Source organism: Capra hircus, chromosome 8 (assembly GCF_001704415.2).
Source record: "Capra hircus breed San Clemente chromosome 8, ASM170441v1, whole genome shotgun sequence".
Taxonomy (NCBI): domain Eukaryota; kingdom Metazoa; phylum Chordata; class Mammalia; order Artiodactyla; family Bovidae; genus Capra; species Capra hircus.
In genome coordinates this window covers 52,034,140-52,056,411 of record NC_030815.1, presented here as the reverse complement: position 1 = coordinate 52,056,411, position 22,272 = coordinate 52,034,140, and the positions used below count along the sequence as shown (strand labels likewise).

General features: G+C 38.0%; 1 protein-coding gene across 3 annotated transcripts in view; it reads right to left on the bottom strand.

Moving 5' to 3' along the window:
* The window catches only part of PCSK5 (proprotein convertase subtilisin/kexin type 5), a 505,527-nt gene that overhangs the window by 202,742 nt on the left and 280,513 nt on the right, over window positions 1-22,272 (bottom strand). For all 3 annotated transcript variants that reach the window (XM_005683789.3, XM_013965990.2, XM_005683788.3), the window contains exon 11: window positions 7,175-7,292. In XM_005683789.3, the coding sequence (XP_005683846.1) occupies window positions 7,175-7,292 (118 nt within the window). The remainder of the gene's footprint in view (window positions 1-7,174; window positions 7,293-22,272) is intronic.

Below are 22,272 nucleotides of genomic sequence, written 5' to 3'. Positions count from 1 at the left end.
CCAGCACTGGTTGAGTTCTGGGATAATTCAAGTTTCCCAGCTCAGGGACATTGCATACGCTACTCTGAGTCTAGTGCTTTTTTATTGTTGTTCCTATGGCTGACTCTTCTTCTTTCATGATCAAAGCTTAAATTTCACTCTCTAAGCCCATCATTGAACCATAGGAAAATCATGTTCCCTACCTTTCATTTTCTACCCTTTTTATTTCACTTATTATAACTTGTAATTATCTATTTATTGTATTATTTTGGTTTGACTTCCCCAATAGACTGTAAGCTCTATAAATGTGGAAGCATTTCTTATTCCTGTTTCTATCCCTAATATCTAGCCCCAATCTTCTTTTTTCAATTTATATTGTATCAAAGGATAATTGCTTTAAAGAATTTTGCTTTTTTCTGTCAAACCTCAACATGAGTCAACCATAGATATACATAAATCTCCTCCCTTTGGAAACTCCCTTCCATCTCCCTCACCATCCCACCCATCTAGGTTGATACAGAGTCCGTGTTTGATTTCCTGAGCCATACAGCAAATTCCCGCTGGCTATCATTTTACATATGGTAATATGTAATATGTTACTCTTTCCATATATCTCACCCTCTTCTCCCCTCTCCCTATGTCCATATGACTATTCTCTACGTCTGTTTCTCCAATGTTTCCCTGTAAATATTTTCAGTACCATTTTTCTAGATTCTGTATATATGCGTTAGAATACAGTATCTGTCTTTCTCTTTCTGACTCATTTCACTCTGTATAATAGGTTCTAGGTTCATCCATTTCATTAGAACTGATTCAAATGCATTCCTTTTTATGGCTGAGTAATATTTCATTGTGTATATGTACCAGAACTTCTTTATCCATTCATCTGTCAATGGACATCTAGGTTGCTTCCATGTTCTAGCTATTGTAAATAGTGCTGCAATGAACAATGGTATATATGTGTCTCTTTCAATTATGGTTTCCCCAGGGTATATGCCTAGGAGTGGGATTGCTGGGTCAAATGGTGGTTTTATGCCTAGTTTTTTAAGGAATCTCCGTATTGTCTTCCATAGTGGCTGTATCAATTTATATTCCTACCAACAGTGCAAGAGAGTTCCCTTTTCTCCACACCCTCTCCAGGACTTATTGTTTGTAGCCTTTTTGATGATTGCCATTCTGACCGGTGTGAAGTGATATCTCATTGTAGTTTTGATTTGCATTTCTCTAATAATGAACGATGTTGAGCATCTTTTCATGTGTTTGTTAGCCATCTGTATATCTTCTTTGGAGAAATGTCTGTTAGGTCTTTTTTTTTCCCACTTTTTGATTGGGTTGTTTGTATTTCTGGTATTGAGTTGTATGAGCTGCTTGTATATTTTGGAAATTAATCCTTTGTCAGTTGTTTCATTTGCTATTATTTCCTCCCTTTCTGAAGATTGTCTTTTCACCTTGCTTATAGTTTCCTTTGCTGTGCAAAAGCTTTTAAGTTTAATCAGGTCCCACTTGTTTACTTTTGTTTTTATTTCCATTACTCTAGGAGGTGGGTCATAGAGGATCTTGCTTTGATTTAGGTCATTGAGTATTCTGCCTATGTTTTCCTCTAAGAGTTTTATAGTTTCTAGTTTTACATTTAGGTCTTTAATCCATTTTGAGTTTATCTTTGTGTATGGTGTTAGCAAGTGTTCTAATTTCATTTTTTTACATGTAGTTGTCTAGTTTTCCCAATACTATTTATTGAAGAGGCTGTCTTTGCCCCCTTGTGTATTCTTGCCTCCTTTGTCAAAAATAAGGTACCCATAAGTGCATGGGTTTATTTCTGGGCTTTCTATCTTGTTACATTGGTCTATATTTCTGTTTTTGTGCCAGTCCCAAACTGTCTTGATGACTGTAGCTTTGTAGTATAATATGAAGTCAGAAAGGTTGATTCCTCCAGGTCCATTCTTCTTTCTCAAGACTGCTTTGGCTATTTGGGATCTTTTGTGTTTCTATATGAATTGTGAAATTTTTTGTTCTAGTTCTGTGAAAAATGTCATTGGTAATTTGATAGGGGTCGCATTGAATCTGTAGATTGCATTTGGTAGCATAGTCATTTTCACAATATTGATTCCTCCTACCCAGGAACATGGACTATCTCTCCATCTGTTTATGTGGTCTTTGATTTCTTTCATTAGTGTCCTATAATTTTCTGTGTACAGTTCTTTTGTCTCCTTAGGTAAGTTTATTCCTAGATATTTAATTCTTTTTGTTGCAATGGTGAATGGTATTGATTCCTTAATTTCTCTTTCTGACTTTTCATTGTTAGTATAGAGAAATGCAAGTGATTTCTGTGTATTGACTTTGTATCCTGCAACTTTGCTAAATTCAATGATTAGCTCTAGTAATTTTCTGATACTATCTTTAGGGTTTTCTATGTAAAGTATTATGTCATCTGAAAACAGTGAGAGTGTTACGTATTCATTTCCAATATGGATTCCATTTATTTCTTTTTCTTCTCTGATTGCTGTAGCTAGGACTTCCAGAACTATGTTGAATAATAGTGGTGAAAGTGGACACCTTTGTCTTGTTCCTGATCTTAGGGGGAATGCTTTCAGTTTTTCACCATTGAGAATAATGTTTTCTGTAAGCTTATCATATATGACCTTTACTGTGTTGAGGTAGGTTCCTTCTATGCCCATTCTTTGATGAGTTTTCATCATAAATGCGTGCTGAATTTTGTCAAAGGCTTTTTCGGCATCTATTGAGATGATCATATGGTTTTTATCTTTCAATTTGTTAATATGGTGTATCACACTGAATGATTTGCATATATTGAAGAATCCTTGTATCCTGGAAATAAACCCAACTTGATCATGGTATATGAGCTTTTTGATATGTTGCTGAATTCTGTTTGCTAAAATTTTGTTGAGGATTTTTGTATCTATGTTCATCAGTGATACTGACCTGTAGTTTTCTTTTTTAGTGTTGTCTTTGTCTGGTTTTGTTATCAGGGTGATGGTGGCTGCGTAGAATGAGTTTAGAAGTGTTCCTTCCTCTGCAATGTTTGAAAGAGTTTTAGAAGGATAGGCATTATCTCTTCTGTAAATGTTTGATAGAATTCTCCTGTAAAGCCATCTGGTCCTGGCCTTTTGTTTTTTGGGAGTTTTTTGATCACAGCTTCAATTTCAGTGCTTGTAATTGGGTTGTTCATAATTTCTATTTCTTCCTGGTTCAGTAAGACTGAACCTTTCTAAGAATCTGTCCATTTCTTCCAGGTTATCTGTTTTATTGCCATATAGTTGTTCATAATAGTCTCTTATAATCCTTTGTATTTTTGCACTGTCTGTTGTAACCTCCCCTTTTTCATTTCTAATTTTGTGGATTTAATTCTTCTCTCTTTTTCTTGATGAGTCTGGCTAAAGGTTTGCCAATTTTGTTTATCTTCACAAAGAACCACATTTAGTTTTAATAATCTTTACTATTGTTTCTTCTTCATTTATTTCTGCTTGGATCTTTATGATTTCTTTCCTTCTACTAATTTTGGGGTTTTTAAATTTTTCTTTTTCCAGTTGTTTTAGTTGTAAAGTTAGGTTGTCTACTTGATGTTTTTTTTTTGTTTGTTTGTTTCTTGAGGTAGAACTGTATTGCTGTAAACTTCCCTCTTAGAACTGCTTTTGCTGCACCCCATAGGTTTTGAGTTGTCGTCTTTTCATTGTCATTTGTTTCTAGAAATGTTTTGATTTCCTTTTGATTTCTTCAGTAACCTGTTGGTTATTTAGAAACGTGTTGTTTAATTTCCATGTGTTTCTGTTTCATACACTTTTCTTCTTGTAATTGATATCTAGTCTTATAGCATTGTGGTTGGAGAAGATGCTTGGTACAATTTCAGTGTTCTTAAATTTACTGAGGTTTGATTTGTGACCCAAGATATGGTCTATTCTGGAGAATGTTCCATGTGCCCTTGAGATGAAGGTGTATTCTTCTGCATTTGGATGGAATGTCCTGAAGATATCAATGATATCCATCTCATCTGATATATCATTTAAGACTTGTGTTTCCTTATTAATTTTCTGTTTTGATGTTCTGTCCATTGGTGTGAGTGGGGTGTTAAAGTCTCCTACTATTATTGTGTTACTGTCAATTTCTCCTTTTATACTGTTAGTATTCCTCTTATGTATTCAGGTGCTCCTATGTTGGGTGCACAGATGTTTACAATTGTTATGTCTTCCTCTTGGATTGATCCCTTGATCATTATGTAGTATCCTTTCTTATCTCTTGTAATCTTCTTTATTTTAAGGTCTATTTGGTCTGATATGAGGATTCCTGCTCCAGCTTTCTTTTGCTTCCCGTTTGCATGGAATATATTTTTCCATCCTCTCTCTTTCAGTCTATATGTGTCTTGAGGTCTGAAGTGGGTTTCTTGTAGACAGCATATATATGGGTCTTGTTTTTGTATCCACTCAGCTAGTCTGTATCTTTTGGTTGGAGCATTTAATCCATTTAAAGTAATTATTGATATATATGTTCCTATTGCCATTTTCTTAATTGTTTGGGGTTGATTTTGTAGATCTTTTTTTCTGTTGTATTTCTTGACCATAAAAAAAGTCCGTTTAACTGACTTGTTTGGTGGTACTGAATTCTCTTAACTTTTTGCTTGTCTGAAAAGCTTTTTATTTCTCCATCATTTTTGAATGAGATCCTTGCCAGGTCCAGTAATCTTGGTTGTAGATTTTTCCCTTTCAAGTACTTTAAATATATCCTACCATTCCCTTCTGGCCTGCAGAGTTTTCATTGAAAGATCAGCTGTTAAGCATATGCAGTTTCCCTTGTATGTTACTTGTTGCTTCTCCCTTGCTGCTTTTAATAATCTTTATTTGTGTTTAGTCTTGTCAGTTTGATTAGTATATGTCTTGGCATGTTTCTCCTTGGGTTTATCCTATCTGGGACTCTTTGTGCCCCTTGGACTTGATTGACTATTTCCTTTTCCATGTTGGGGAAATTTTTACTATAATCTCTTCAAAAATTTTCTCAGACCTTTTCTTTTTCTCTTCTTCTTCTGGGACCCTTATAATTTGAATGTTGGTATGTTTGATATGGTCCCAGAGGTCTCTGAGACTGTTCTCAGCTCTTTTCATTCTTTTTACTTTATTCTGTTCTTCAGAAGTTATTTCCACCAATTTATCTTCCAGTTCACTGATTCATTCTTCTGCTTCAGATACTCTGCTATTGATTCCTTCTAGAGTATTTTTAATTTCAGTAATTGTGTTGTTTGTCTCTGTATGTTTATTTTTTAATTCTTCTAGGTTTTTGTTAAATGATTCTTGCGTTTTCTCCATTTTGTTTTCAAGGTTTTTTATCATCTTTACTATCATTATTCTGAATTCTTTTTCAGGTAGTTTCCCTATTTCCTCTTCATTTATTTGGACTTCTATGTTTCTAGTTTGTTTCTTCATTTGTGCAGTATTTCTCTGCCCTTCCATTATTTTTTTTTAGTTATTGTTTGAGGTCTCCTTTCCCAGGCTTCAAGGAAATTTGAATTCTTTCCTTGATGAAAGTTGAATTCTTTCTTTCTTTTGGTTTCTGTCCTCCTAAAATTGGTCCAGTGGTTTGTGTGAGCTTTGTATAGGGTAAGATTTGTGCAGAGTTTTTGTTTTTTTGTTTGTTTTTCCTCTGATGGGCAAGGTTGAGTGAGGTGGCAATCCTGTCTGCTGATGATTGGGTTTGTATTTTTGTTTTGTTTGTTGTCTAGATAAGGTATCCTGCACAGGGTGCTACTGGTGGTTGGGTGGTGCAGGGTCTTGTATTCAAGTGGTTTCCTTTGTATGAGTTCTCACTATTTGATACTGCCTAGTCTTGGAGTCAGTGCTCCTATTCCAAAGGCTCCGGGCTTGATCGCTGGGGCATATGTTCCATGCTGAACAGCCTCAGAAGCTTCAGGCTCAGCATCTTGAAGTCAGGCTGGGAAGACTGGTGGGTGACAGCTGGTTCTGACATGGTTCAAAGTTCTGACATGGTTCTGGGTGCCTCTGGTCAGCTGGGTCTGAGCCTCTTCACTGGGCTCTGAGGGTCCTGGGTATCTGGCAGAAAGGGCACAGAGGTGCAGCCCATGCAGGAGGAGATCTGGACTCCTCCCAGCTGCATGTGCCACTAGTCCCATTCTTGCTATTCAATAAATGAAAGAAAAATAGATGCAGAATTGGTAAATGAAATTGTGTAGAAATAAACAATTGTTTCATTTGATCTCATTTCTTCATTTGTCAAAAGGGAATAAAACCCATTTTTTTTTTATCAAGTTTTAAGAAGAAAACACACATTAAGTTGCTAGGGCTTGACCTATTGTAAGAACTCAATAAATACTGGTTAACGTTTTACTCCTTTGTTTATTTTTTTCATAGTCTTTGCCACAAATGGGTAGAATGAGAAAAAAATTTAGTCCATTTGTTTCTGCTTCCTAACAATTTCCTCAAGAATTATAATGGCTCTGTTCTTATTACAAACCAAAGTTCATAAGTATTTTTCTCAGCTAACTCTCTATAAAAAGAAAGCCAAAAGCAAAATACTAATAAAATCACTATAATAAATCCCAATTCTTCAAATTCAGTGCCTAGGAGAGACTTCAGTATCACTTGGTAAATCCTGTTGCACAGTCTCCAGGTTTGTGTGACTGAAACAGGACACTAGGCCCTGGAATCTGAGTAAAGTGCAGTCTCACTTACTGTGCATCCTGCATCACTCTCAGAGAACTACATGGTAAGTAGCTAAGTTTCCAGATCATAAGGTGTAGTTTGGGGGGTATACCAACTTATGGGAAATACTTCTACCATCAAACAGAAATACTTACAGAGTAGAAACTTGAAGAATATCCACCTGTAAGGGTTCTCCCATCCCCTTATAAAATATGCTTTTTTTAAAGGATCCTTGGCTTATGCTAGCGGGCTTTCCTGGTGGCTCAGATGGTGAAAAATCTACCTGCAATGTGGGAGACCTGGGTTCTATCCTTAGGTTGAAAAGATCCTCTGGAGTAGGGCATGGAAGGTTATACTAGGATGGATTTAACAGTTTAGGGTCTTAGACATTCTATTAAGATTTTATAATCACATTAGAAAAAACTACAGAAACTACTAGTTTTTATGTGCAACACAGGGCTGTCTCGAGACATCTGCGTGGGCCAGCGCTCTTTTAGGGAACGGTCATGCTGTCTGCTGGCAGCAAGCATTACTTGATTTGTCGGTCTGTGCTCTCCACACACACGTGCTGCTGGGGAACAGTGGTCCACTTCTCCGCCTCCATCACCATGGCCTCTGCATCCATCAGTCCAAATCCATAGAGATGGCTCACTACAGAAGGCAAGAAGTCGGTCAGCTTTACCATGGTTGGCAGCAACCTATGCTATATATGTTGACTTATACTTTCACTCTGTAGAAAAGCCAGACACAACCCAATGGGAGCCAAGCTTTCCTTCTAGCAACAATTAAAAAACAAATAAAACAAGTAAATAATCAAAAGAAGAAAATAAGATCAATGCGTATTGTTCACTGAATACGTATTATAATTATGAACTGTTATTACATGGCAAGTATTAGCCCATATTTTTGCATTTAATCCTCCTAACAATCTTAAGATGTTAGTGCTATTACTATTGTCACTCACGGAAGAGGAGAAAGAAATTTGGCTGAGACTGACTAGCAGTTCAGTGGTTGAGCCAAATTCTAACCCACAAAGATTTACTACCAGGCTCCGCTTGTAAACCACTTGTATTCAAGTGATAACACTATCCCGTTTGTAAGATAAAATAATTAGTAGGTTTAAAGAGAAGTGTACACAACTTCTCTTAGTGCAGTCAGAACTAACACACAAGAAATACCAATTTTCTGACATATCTAGTTTTTTGGTTGAAAATCCTAGAAGACATAAATCATTACCTTTCCTTTAAGCATATGAAAAACTTATTAGAGTTTATGCATGAAATATTTGGAGGCTTCTAAACTTTCATGACACCTTCTTATCCTTGGATGTTGTAAACTTTTAGTTCTCAATGAGAATATCTATTAGATCAATAGATAAATTTGACCTAACTTTCTCAGAAACTTTACTTATATATAGGAAAATTTAATGATGATACAGTGATATCTACATTTGCAACTCTTTGTAAAAATACTTAAAAATCTCAGTTGAATACATAAAATCTCCACCTTGCATTAAACTCTTTTATATCTTTAAACACAAAGTCATACTTTGCTATGGCAAAGATATATGTAGAATTTTTATACAGGTACTTTTGAAACTTTTATTATAAGTGATATTTTTCTTAATTAAAAAATAATATATGTTCATTGTAAAAACTTGGAACTACATCCAGAAAAGAATAAATAAAACTCATCAATAACCTCATCACAAATCGGTAACTGTTATTAACAAGTCTATTTAGATTTAGTTACATAATATTACATGAGGCAAGTTTGCCTCCTTAATTTGAAAAGATACAGAGTAACACACATATAATAGAAGAGAAATGTCAAATTTGGGATTAAAGAAACCAAATTGTGGAGCTCTTTTGTTAAATTTCATTGAAATCCTATGTTATCACTTATCACTTAACCACAGTCTATATCATGTCACCATGGATATTCAAAGGTATTTTCTTGCTCTGGAGGAATTGAAATTATTGACGAAGACGCAATGCGAGGCTCTCTAACTCTTCATGGTACCCAAATATCTCCAAGCCACTGTCAAGTGATTTTAAACCAGTATAATTTATAATTTAATCTCAGTTCAGGGAAATGAGAGATTTAATTGATATGAAGGGGGTGGGGAAGAGGGTGAGGGGGTGGGTTTGGGGAGGGTAAGGATTTTGAATAGTCTGCAAAATGGGTGTCTTGGCCCCAGCTCAGCTTTGCACACTGCCCTTCCTCACCTCCCCACCCCCAATAATTGTCAACTTAACAACCTTTAGAATAAATTAACACGCAGAGCTGTCAAATACAACAAACACTTCATGCCTGTTAAACAACCACTTGAGTTAAGTAGAAAAGCACCTTGAGTCTTTATGAAGGCTGTAAATTGTTTCCTTTTCCGACTCAGTTCCTACCCTCCAGAGAAAAGGTCTGTTCATGCAATACTCAAAGGAGGTGTTCAGAACAGAGGCTGAGTAGCTCCAATTAAACTACAGACTGGCGAGTCACAGAAAAAAATGTTTATTACTAGAATATTAATGAATAAGGAAATTAGACTAGATCAGTGAAGGCCACCGAATCACTAATGGAGACTTGCAGCATTTTAAAATATTTTAATATACTGAAATTGAGAATCTGTCCACAATCATGATACACAGCTGAAGGAAAAAAATGAAATAAATTTATTTTTTCTTTTTTTGGGAGGAGGGGGGCAGTGCCGGCAATGTGTCAACTCTCTTCTGAATGGCAGTTATTTGTTTGATTTTTGGTAAATACCAAAGAGAAAATAATTACACAATAAATGCGCTGGGCAGATAAACTCCTTCAAAACATGGTGTTAACAGGGAAAATAGCCATTAAATGCTTTGAAAGCTCTACTAGTTTTATGAGATATAAGTGACATGTAATAATTTTTTATATGACATGAAGTTTCACACTCTAAAATTAACTTATAAACTCAGAACACGTGTTTTATTTTGTTTGTTTCTGTTTTGCTGACCATTTGAGTCACATCTCGCTCATCACACTGTTACCATTGTTACCACGCCGCATGGGGTATGATTTCTCTTCCGTGACTGCAGAGCATCTGGCTTAGAGAAGAGGCTCCAAATGTATTTGTGAAGTAAATGAATGTAACTGATCTGAGAAACTGTACTTAATTCACCAAGTGGCATAAAATGTTTACAGGAGAATTGTAAGGGGGAATTAGGAGGCCTATTCTTTTTGTTACAGACTCCTATAAACTCATCATTAATAACTAAAAATGTGTCCTAGTGTAGAGCCAATATTCCCACTTTCAGAAATTTTACAATTACCTGTATATAATATGCCATCACTGGTTGTGATATGAGCATTCCATAACTAAAATAGTTTTATCTATGCACATTTCTCATGCCATGACCTGAGCCTGAAAATAATTTTATGAGGATCAAGTGGAATCTCTCCATGCAGGCACTGTGCCAAATGCAAAATTCTATGGATTCCATATTTAGAAAGACATCGAGGGAATAAAGCATGTGTATAGACTAAATAGCCTGAAGCACAGCTATGATAGGTATTTCAGAAGCTAAATCTAACTCTTTGAAGAATGTGGTTGAACAAACTTAATAAAAGGAATTTGAAAAACTTGCTTAATAGTATATTTGTTCCATTAGATGCCATGACTGTTTATGCAGAGAAGTTCCAAAAAGTGGAACTGCCTTGTGCCAGAAGTATAACTAGTTTTTATTCCAAGTAATCCAAAGGTTTCCCTGCTTGGACTAGTCAGGTGGACAAGCAAAGAGAGGAAGATGGACGATGTTCCCGGGAGGTATATTTTCATTTTCTGATGAGACTAGAAATGCCAAGAGGAGCTAGTCATTAAATACACAAGTAAATAATTGCATAGTTCAAAAGCAGATACAGTTGATTTAGACAGCAGTACTAGCTATGAGACCTAAAAAAGTCAATTCTAAAGAAAAGATAGAAAACTTAGTAGGAAAATAAAAATTGGAATTTGGGGGCACAGGAAGTTATAACCAGGGAATTCGATATATCCTTACTGATGCCAGCTATTTTAAACCCTTTAAAAAGAAATATCACACTGATTGGCTATTTCATGATAACTCTAAATGGCTTATTAGTAAAGCCCTGTCTGATATAATAAAGGAATTGATTGGAACAAGTTTGTTTGTTTGATTTTTAACTTTTTTGCGCTCCCTGAAGTAATAAGGCTTTTTGCTACCAGCTGTCAGATATACAGACAATGCTATGTAGCAACCAGAAGGGCAAACGACAACAAAAATGGCTATGAGAGATTTAAAATTTTGCCTGTGACTGCAAAAGACACAACTAAGTGACAGCTATCCATTCCTGAGCATTTAGTATAAAAGTACAGTCAATTTCTTCCATTGGGGAAATCATTTCTTATGACTAGTTTGACTAAACGTCTAGGTTTACCCAACGTTGTCCTGGTTTGAGCGCGGAAATCCTATGTCCTGGAGAAACTCCTTATTCATGGGCAAACCAGGTGAGGAGCTACTGCATGTGGAAGTGAGGGAGTATGGAGTGGCACTTTCACATCTTTTACTATCAACAGCCTAGTAACTAGGAGGCAGCTGTACAGGATACTGAACTTTGTATTTGTTGAGATGTATTCAATCATCAAAATATAAAATGTGGTTGATAAATTAGATTCGATTACTCAATTGTTAGAAAGGGACAGTTTCAATACACTTCACTGATATAAGCTAAGAATTTATCACATTAATTATGATACAACTTGTGTGGTTTGGAGCACCTACTATAGTCAACACCATGAGGCTCTGAAAAAAACAGAAAATGCTATGAGTTCTCAGACTGCCAGGGGATGAGACAAGAATAGCTCTATGATTTCACTAAGAAACAAAAGTGGTAACTGTGTAATCACTGTAAGTGTGTACAAAAGACTTCAAAAGTCAAGAAAAGAAATCAGTTAAAAGAAAAAAAAGATAATGGATAAAAAGCTATCAATAGAGCCTGCCCTATGGAAAGTACTCAATGAATGTTAGCTGAAATTTGGAGTTGGGAAGATGACATGGAGGAGAAGGTGATATCTGGACTGGGCTTTGGAACTCTCGCTGGATTCAGCAAGGTGGAGATGCAGGGAGGACAGCTGGGACCAGAACAGAGCCTCCTGATTAAAGAATCATCAGGTCTGTGTACCGTTCTTTGGGGCAGTGAGCAAAACGGCAGCCCTGGCGTGTGGGGAGAGTGGTCAGCAGGGGATGGGCATTAGCAGTCTACGTGGCCAGAAGTAAGGGGGAGAGAGTGGACTGTGGGGGAACTGGATGCCAACCGTGACTGTGGGGTATCTTCTGCCATCAGTCAGGCTGCTGTTCTTCTACCTAAGGGGAAACCACCAGACTGAGAGATAGTTAGGCACATGCAAGTTCCTGGCTTGAGCAGGGCTGCTGATCTGCAGGGTGGGGTTGAACTTCGACTGGGATCAAAGAGCTCCTGTGGCTCCTGGAGTCCTCGCACCTTTGGGTTCTTTGATCCTCAATGTGCTGAACCACCTGTTCTGAAATAACTGCTCCCACCAGGGACCCTGCACCTCCCGCGCCTACTAATCAAACCAGGCAGAGGGCGTGAAACGCACCCCATTGCACATGAATAATGTAAATGCTTAAGTACTGCTTCTTTTAAAGTAGAAGTAAACAGCTAAATAGGAAAACATAAAATGTAAGATTCATAAGCATGAAGAAGCAGAAGTAATACTCTTCCGTCTATGTCAGCATTTCTACACCCAAACAGCTTGACAAATGAAAACAGGACGCTTGCAGAATTAGCCTTTTCTTCCCTTTTCCTACTCCCTTTCTCAGACATCTATCTCTTTATTATGTACCCTTTAAATTGCAGCATGAAAAGCACATAAGCTTAGAGAAATCAGAACTAGAGCTGCAGTGCTTTCTTCTGCCTCCTCCAGCAAAATGCAGACTCCCCGGGGGCAGGAAAAACCCCACAGCCAGCACCTGCCTTATTGCCTTACTTTGCATGGTTTGTTTTTAGTTTTCCTTTGCTTTTCCTTAAATTGTAGGCTCTACTAACAACTGCAGCCAGATCCAAAGATGCCAGCCATCACCAGCACTATCAAGGAATTGCATGTGGAAGGTTTCCAGACACTGATACTTGGCTGTCTGCAGGGTCTGCACTTCAAAGTGCCCCTCGGGATATCTTTGGTCAGCAGCTGTAGGTAGTCAGGCAGGCTCATCATTACAGAGATGAAGTAAAAAGAGTTTAGGAAACCACTGCCGAGTTCTCCTCCTCCATGTACAATGTACTTCATTATACTTGGTACATATGCATGCAGTTTATTACATATGCATATTTAAGATACATATTTACTGTTATCTTTTAAAATTTACAGAGTTAAGAAGATACGCCTGTCTTCTCTTAAGGGGATTTAAGAAAAGATAAACATGTCAAATTATTTTCTCTTCTTCTCTGGCCATTCTTCCTTTGTTTGCTTCCAAAGCGACTATAATAGGAGTGTAATTTGTTTAAGGCACTTGACTAGTATTTCTTGACTGGAGGTAGGAAAACTATTTTACTACCTTGGGGAAACTTAGCCATGTATTCCTAGGCATACACAGATCACAACTGGGCTTGTTTTTAGGAAACTATGAATGCTTATACAGAGATGAGAACAGAATAAAAATGTCCCGCAAGGGCTTCTGGGTGAAAGCTAACTGAAGATTAGACTGACCATATGTTAGCTCCCCAGCCTAGATCTTCTTGGCACATAACCTGGACAAACAATTACCAGACTGGGATCTTAATGAGCCAGCAGTCAAAAATTCTTACTTTTGAATTATTTGCATATTATTTATAGATAACTCTTCATTTAACTTTCCTTTATGTTTGCCTTTTCCTTAAATTTGCATAAAGGAATAGAAAATCTGACTGATGTTTATATTTCAAGTGAGTATATTTTCATACTCAGTAGTTAATAGAGGTTGCAAAGATATGATTATTTTATCCAACTACACCAAACATCCATGGCTCACCTGATATGATGCCATTACCTCCTGTTGATATGATGGGTGTGTATCACAAAGAGTGATACACAGAAGAATGTATTCCTTGCAGCTAGGAATGTCACCTTCTGATTGGGAAGAAAGCTAACACTTATAAGTTTCAAGTGCTATATAAGGCTTCTCATGAAAATTCCTTTTCATTTACATAAAACTCAAATAAGGAACAATAGTAAGGGAAATTTCTGTAAAACTCAGAAAAATAGGCCATTATAGAAGACGCATATTCTCTTAAAAGAAATAATACTTGAGATGGTTATGTCCTGAAGTAAGATTTGGATTCATGGAGGTATAATTCATGGAGTAAATAATGAGACAGGGATATTTGGAATGGTGTCTCCTGAAGAAAGCTATGTGGGTCTGAAATCCCATGAATGGATTTAATCTGCAGGTAATGAAGTAGCCAGCAATCAAAAAATGACATTTATTTAATTAATATTTTAGAAAGACTGATCTGGCATTGATGCGTGGGGTATGAAATAGCAGAAGGACTGAGGCAGGGAACTAGTTATTTCAATGGTGCAGGCATGGGAGACCATAACGAAAGTTATGGAAGAGGTGAATGAAATAGGAAATCACATAAGAAAGGAGCAAAGAAATTTCACATCTCACACTGTAGGATGCTCAGTCAGAGTGAACAGGATCAGAGTGAATGGGGTGATCTAGAGAAGGATGTTCCCTGAGGATAGAGGTAACCTTGGGGGAGATATTGCTTCATAAAAGACGACTGATAGTTCTATTTTAGAAGTTCTGAGTTTTAAATGACACAGGAGAGCCTTGTGCAGAGATTCTAGGTTGGTAATGGATGAAGTCAATGTGGAAGATGGTAGAACTGGGAATCATTAGTCAAGAGGTGGTCCTTGTCATTGAATGGAAGGCAGGGATGTGAATGTGGAATTAAGAGAATGTGAAAGGGAGGAAAGAAGAAGGCAGAGAGGAGTGGAGGAGGAAAGAGAGCCAAGGTGTTCTCCCTCTAGATCTCTCAAAGCAACAGTCCTTAGGGAATGGCCCAGGGAAAGGGAGAGAAAGGACTCAGGAGAGTATCAAAGAAGAACGGGGCTGTATCTCTGCAGCACGAAAGGCAAGGACAAGTAGTTCTGGACTGTGTACATCAAAAGCATGAAACCCTGGAGAAAAACAAGGATCCTTCTGATCTGGCAAGCAGGAAATGGTTGAACATCTTAAAGAGTAACTGCACTTCAAAGGCGGAAGTGGAAACAAGACTGCAGGAGAAAGGAAACGGAAGCAGCCAAATCAGACTGATGTGTTAGTCACTCAGTTGTGTCTGACCTTTGCAATCCTATGGACTGTGTGTCCATGGGATTCTCCAGGCAAGAGTACTGGAGTGGGTTGCCAGTCCCTTCTTTATGGGATCTTCCCAACACAGAGATCGAATCCTGGTCCCCTGCATGGCAGGTGGACTCCTGACTATCTGAGCCACTAGGGAAGCCCCTAAATCACACTACTTGTTAGGAATTTTTAACTGTGTAAGAAAGCACAGAACTAGCACAGGAGGATAATGTAAAAGGTCCCCCCTCCCCTGAAATGGGAGATACAAAGTTTGAAAAGAGAACGTGATCATCCAATTGACCAAAAGGAGAATACGTGCAGCTGGGAGTACATGCATGCAGTAAGAGAATGACAAGAGACGAGCTTTTTTATGGAGCATCTTTCACACACGGGATTCCTTATCCAAGCTACAGAAAAAAATCATGAGAGAAATTTTGTTCATTTCTTCTGAGGATACTATTTCAATTAGCAACACTCGAAGTTGACTAAGAGAGAAATTAATTCATTACATACAGTGGATAACTTGGGTTGGTGTTTCCCAAACCTACACGTACATCACCCAGAGGACTTGTTAGGGCACACACTGTGCAACCCCACTGATTAGTAGTTTCAAGGCAAGGTTCAGATTTGCATTTTTACCAAGTTCCTGGGTAATGCTGATATTGTTGGTTCAGGGACCCCACTTTGACAGCCACTTCTTGAAGCTACTACAATTAGTATCTTTCCAGGAAACCTAGTTTACCAATGATAAAGCCTGGATAATCAGGCTAACATCTCTAACACAGCGCTTGAGTCTCTGCAGGCATGGTTTACAAATATCCTGCCCTCATGCCAGAAGTAAGCTGCTTACACAGAAGATCATGTCAATATCTTTTCATGTGGGCTACCTACCAGAAATGTTTTTGCTTCTCTTATAAAACTTTTACACGGTGAAGTTCTAATTAATCTATAGATGCAGATCCCTCATTGTTCAAGCACAGGTTTGTGTAGGTATTTTCTTCTTTGGATGCACATCACCTGAAGAGTTAAGTTCTCTACATTGTTAGGATAGAATCAGCGTTTGATTGAGATACAAAATCATGGTCAATCACAATGTTGAAAATAGAAAATGCAGTGAGGTAGCTATCTCTTAACCCTACTGCCTCTATAACTGAAGTGCACTTATCAAGCATGTTTCAAGTATGCTTCCCAAAAGAAGAGGCCCAGAAGTTTCATATGGGCAGTAAACATATCTCATACATGCACCTTTTAAATACATTAGCTAATGAAATCTTTAAAATAATCCTATTAGCAAGATCTCTTCAAGAAAATTAGAGATACCAAGGGAACGTTTCATGCAAAGATGGGCTCGATAAAGGACAGAAATGGTATGGACCTAACAGAAGCAGAAGATATTAAGAAGAGGTGGCAAGAATACACAGAAGAACTGTACAAAAAAGATCTTCATGACCCAGATAATCACAATGGTGTGATCACTCATCTAGAGCTAGACATCCTGGAATGTGAAGTCAAGTGGGCCTTAGAAAGCATCACTACCGACAAAGCTAGTGGAGGTCATGGAATTCCAGTTGAGCTATTTCAAATCCTGAAAGATGATGCTGTGAAAGTGCTGCACTCAATATGCCAGCAAATTTGGAAAACTCAGCAGTGGCCACAGGACTGGAAAAGGTCAGTTTTCATTCCAATCCCAAAGAAAGGCAATGCCAAAGAAGGTTCAAACTACCGCACAATTGCACTCATCTCACATGCTAGTAAAGTAATGCTCAAAATTTTCCAAGCCAGGCTTCAGCAATATGTGAACTGTGAACTTCCTGATGTCCAAGCTGGCTTTAGAAAAGGCAGAGGAACCAGAGATCAAACTGCCAACCTCCAATGGATCATGGAAAAAGCAAGAGAGTTCCAGAAAAACATCTATTTCTGTTTTGTTGACTATGACAAAGCCTTTGACTGTGTGGACCACAATAAACTGTGGAAAATTCTGAGAGATGGGAATACCAGACCACCTGACCTGCCTCTTGAGAAATCTGTATGCAGGTCAGGAAGCAACAGTGAGAACTGGACATGGAACAACAGACTGGTTCCAAATAGGAAAAGGAGTACGTCAAGGCTGTATATGGTCACCCTGCTTATTTAACTTATATGAAGAGTACATCATGAAAAACTCTGGACTGGAAGAAACACAAGCTGGAATCAAGATTGCCAGGAGAAATATCAATAACTTCAGATATGCAGATGACACCACCCTTATGGCAGAAAGTGAAGAGGAACTAAAAAGCCTCTTGATGAAAGTGAAAGAGGAGAGTAAAAACGTTGGCTTAAAGCTCAACATTCAGAAAACAAAGATCAGGGCATCTTGTCCCATCACTTCATGGCAAATAGATGGGGAAACAGTGGAAACAGTGGCAGACTTTATTTTTGGGGGCTCCAAAATCACTGCAGATGGTGATTGCATCCATGAAATTAAAAGACGTTTACTTCTTGGAAGGAAAGTTATGACCAACCTAGATAGCATATTCAAAAGCAGAGACATTACTTTGCTGACTAAGGTCTGTCTAGTCAAGGCTATGGTTTTTCCTGTGGTCATGTATGGATGTGAGAGTTGGACTGTGAAGAAGGCTGAGAACTGAAGAATTGATGCTTTTGAACTGTGGTGTTGGAGAAGACTCTTGAGAGTCCCTTGGACTACAAGGACATCCAACCAGTCCATTCTGAAGGAGATCAACCCTGGGATTTCTTTGGAAGGAATGATGCTAAAGCTGAAACTCCAGTACTTTAGCCACCTCATGCGAAGAGTTGACTCATTGGAAAAGACTCTGATGCTGGGAGGGATTGGGGGCAGGAGGAGAATGGGACGACCGAGGATGAGATGGCTGGATGGCATCACTGACTCCATGGACGTGAGTCTGAGTGAACTCTGGGAGTTGGTGATGGACATGGAGGCCTGGCGTGCTGCAATTCATGGGGTCGCAAAGAGTCGGATACGACCGAGCAACTGAACTAAACTGATTATTCACAATTCACAGTTGAAAATACTAAGTCTCATGAACATTAAAAAAAAACAAAAACAAAACTCTTAAACTCACTGGGACTTGATCCCAAGTATTCAAAATCTTCATCTATTATATACATACTCAGTGATCACCATTATACAAAAGACACATAGTATTTCTTTCAATGAAAGTACTCAAATCAATCATAAATTCTCAGAATAAGACAACAAAGGTTGGGGGGGGACATTTTGGGATTTTATCTATACATCACAAATGAACACTGGAACATTTTTATCCTCTCTGCTTTCTGCAAATCAACTGCATTAAAAACGGCTCTCTTCTTCAAAACTCATTAAAATAGTATGTGCAGAAAAAGATATATGTGAAGTTTGGAAGAAAAGTTAACTGGCCCAGAGCCCTTATTCTTGCTGAGAAATGACCTTCTTCAGTCATTTCTATCAGGCGTTTTTCCTGAGTGAGAAAATATTATTAATATGGCAAAGTTACTTTATTTTATATTCATGCTGAGGCCATTTTTTTTTTTATTACAGCTAACTAGGCATGCACAGATGAACAAATGGCACTGGGTGGCAAAGAGCAGCTTCCCATTTGTTAACATCCAGCAGTGATCACAATACCCTCTTTTTTTGGCTCTTTCAAAGATGACTCTGGAAACTTCAGGGTGTACCATGGCTTCTGGTAGAACATCATAAAATGAAGCCTGTTGAAACTATTACTGGGATGTGTGATGGAAGTTTAATTGCTTTGAAATGCCTAAGGCTAGCAAGATGTGAACATGTGTAAAGAGTTGAACTGAGATTCTAAGAAAAAAAGTCTGGATCTATTTATGTCACAGAAGATGTATCCAGATGGATTCCACAAAGTGAACGCCTGGTGTGTGTAACTGTATCTTCCTAGATGCAGTGGCCCTAGGAAGTTACGCATAAAACTAGCGAGGGATTAATTTTCAGGATTTCTTTTTGAATCCTTGGGTCTGGTTTATATTGTAGACACTAGCATGGATATAAAGATCTCCATGGGTAGAAAAAAAGGATAGGCAAAACCATCTTTACTAAAGTTTAAAAAGATGTAATAAGGCCCCCTTTCCTCTCGTTCATTTGGCTTAACTTATTGATCTTGAGGGCTTTCTATGCAGTGCAAGTGGTAAAGAACCCGCCTGACAATGCAGGAGACTTAAGAGATATGGGTTCAATCCTTGGGTCAGGAAGATCCTCTGGAGGAGGGCATGGCAATCCACTCCAGTATTCTTGCCTGGAGAATCCCACAGACAGAGGAATCTGGCGGGAAGTCCATAGGGTCTCAACAGAGTCAGACACAACTGAAGCAACTTAGCATGGCACAGCATGTACATTGATCTTGAACCAATCTTCACAGCTGGAACACTGCCCATTTGGCATGGTCTCAGCGTGGTCACAGCAAGTTAGAGCCTCCTGTCCCTCATGGGGGTCAGGGAATTGGTGCCGTAGTCTGTTCTGAGAAAGCTGATGCCACAGTCCAAAACTGATAGGCAAGGACTAATTTCAATGACAGAGTTCCTCCTGTGTACCTCCATCACATCTCTCTCTCTCTCTCTCACATTTAAAGCTCTATTCCTTTGTAGAAAAGGTCTGTTTGGGAGTACCTTATAAGACAGCTTGTTGATAATCATGAAAGCATCTCATATAGCTTTTTCGCCACTGCCTTCTGCCTGTGCTCATGTATCCTGCATATGTCAATTTTTAATCACCCCACATAAGAGTCTCCTACTGACTCCACATGAAATAAGCATACATTTGAATGCATGAAGCTTCAATCATTTTTGGTCAAAGAATCAGGCAGAATGGAGAAAGAATAAGAAGAGAAAAATAGATTTGTGCTTAAACTCATTCATTTAAAATTCTAAGATTTTACATCAAACTATGTCTAGAAGCTGGGGATGATGAAAAAGATATTGGGAAACTCTATCTGACTGCAATAACGTTGCAAATGAAGGTCCTGTGAATGTCAAGCTTGAAGCAATAGATGAAGGTTAAAATGATCAAAACCATCTCTGGAGAGATACCTTTTGAAAGATACCCATGCCTTTTTGACAATTGTGGGAGAAATTACAACCAAATTTCATGCAACATGGTTGCCTACATGGGACTCCTGTGAATTAGATGCCTCTTGCTTTACGGGAACGTCATCCCACTCTGGGGGCTTTCCCACTGGCTCAGTGGTAAAGCATCCACCTGTCGATGCAGGAGACACAGGTTTGATCCCTGGATCAGAAAGGTCCCCTGGAGAAGGAAGTGAAAACCCACTCCAGTATTCTTGCCTGGAAAATCCCATGCAGAGAGGAGCCTGGTGGGATACAAAAGAGTCAGACACACCTTTGCAACTAAACAACAACATCCCACTCTGGGGCACATGACTTGTTGAGTCCATTATAGGCTAGATTTCAATCTCCACTCAATTTCCTTATTTGATTCCCTAGTTCAGTTAAATAATCTGTACAAAAAACTATGCTACACCCTAACATGTAATCGTAGACATCATGCATTTTTAGGTATATCCTCTGATTGTTTAGTCATATGTAGCTGGAGTTTAGTGCAAGGTTTAGGCTTGTAAGATGCACAATATTGAACTCTGGAACAAAGCTGGACACATATCTTTTACCTTGGTTCTAAAGACAATTCTGAGGGCAAAACATATAAAGAAAAGCAAAGGATTTCCAGACAAAACCATCCCATAGAGTATATTAAGAAAGCATTGACACCATAGCCTCTGGCAGGCTCAAAAAATGTATGCAGCTTCCTAGGACTACAGATGATTCTAAGTTTGCTTCACAGCTAAGAAAAAGAATACTAATGTAAAACTTAAGAAAGGGAAAAAGTCACTTATAAACTGTAAATGAATCTGTCACTTTACCTGCAAGAGTCTCACAGTGACTCCAGAAGCTAACCAGAATTGTGTCACTGGCTTTCTTTAAATGTCTGCAAACTGACATGGCAAATTCAAAGACTACAGCTCTATGTGAAAATAATTCAAATATTGGAAGTTAAGTGGCTTTCTGAAGGTCATGGTGAACAATAATAAGCAACAAAAAGACTGGTTTGAAGGAAATTTGTGAAGTCTTCTTAAAGTACAGGTTTTGGCCTGACACTTTTCAAGAAGCAGTCTCTTCACCACACCCTTTGCCCTGGGTTTATTAAAGAGCCATTTCTAAAAGCATTTCTTTGTCTTTACTTAAAAAAAAAGAATTTAGCAAAGATGATTATACATACCACCTGTATAACTCTCCTCATTTAGGAGACCAAGAGATGATAAAAAATTCCACTGAATGTCACAACCTTTGAGGTGAGGAATGTACAATTGCATGCTAACATGAGAGAAAACATCATGGCAAGAGCATTTTCACCCATTGTAGCAAGTCAGTTTCTTCTGTCCATGTCATTTGGCAGCACATATTATAGGACCCACAGATTTACACAATCAGCTTAAAAAAGAAAACTTTGACATCAAAGCAACTGGAACTGACTTTCTTGAAAGTCATTACTGTTATCCAGCTCACTTTCTCAAATCACTGCAGTGGCTCCAAAATGTTTTTCAAATCAAATAAGAACTTTTTACTCTAAGATTCAGGTAGCTTTGTCTTCAGTTTCTTTTAAATTACTTCTCTCATCACATGACACCTACCCTTTTTGCATACTGGGCTCGCTCTCTCCTCCCTTATCCTGACCAATGCTTTTAGCACAGCTGTTTCCTCCAGTTTTAATCCCCAAATCCTCCAAGAGATACAAAGAAAAAATAATGCATCTATTTAAACTAACTGCTTTATAAACTATTTCATACAAGTTTTGGTTCCCAGGAGTAGCTCTCAAACTGAGAGTTCAACAGTCTCTTTATACTCATCTATGCCTCTCATCTAGGTTATATACATACTATTAACTCAAATCACTCATGATCAGCAGATTATGCTTTTTTCCAAAACTTCTGAGTCTACCTATTGTTTCTTGAAATCCAAGTAGTCTTCCAGAAAAGCAGAGAACACAAATAAGGAAATTAATCCTTCATCCAGAACCATCAACTAAAATCTTGGCAAATGGAAACAAGAACCCAAATCAGATAAAATAGACTACAGAGAGGGGGGCAGAATTACAAGAAATATGTGAATATAGTAGTGAAAGGCATATTTGCAAGGGAGAGTAGAGCTAGTTTCATTCCTAAGCTACATTCTGTGTGCGTGTGTGTGTGCATATATATACATATATATATAAAATGCATGCTCCATTTTTATCCTACAAATTTCTACCAATATTAACCATTTAT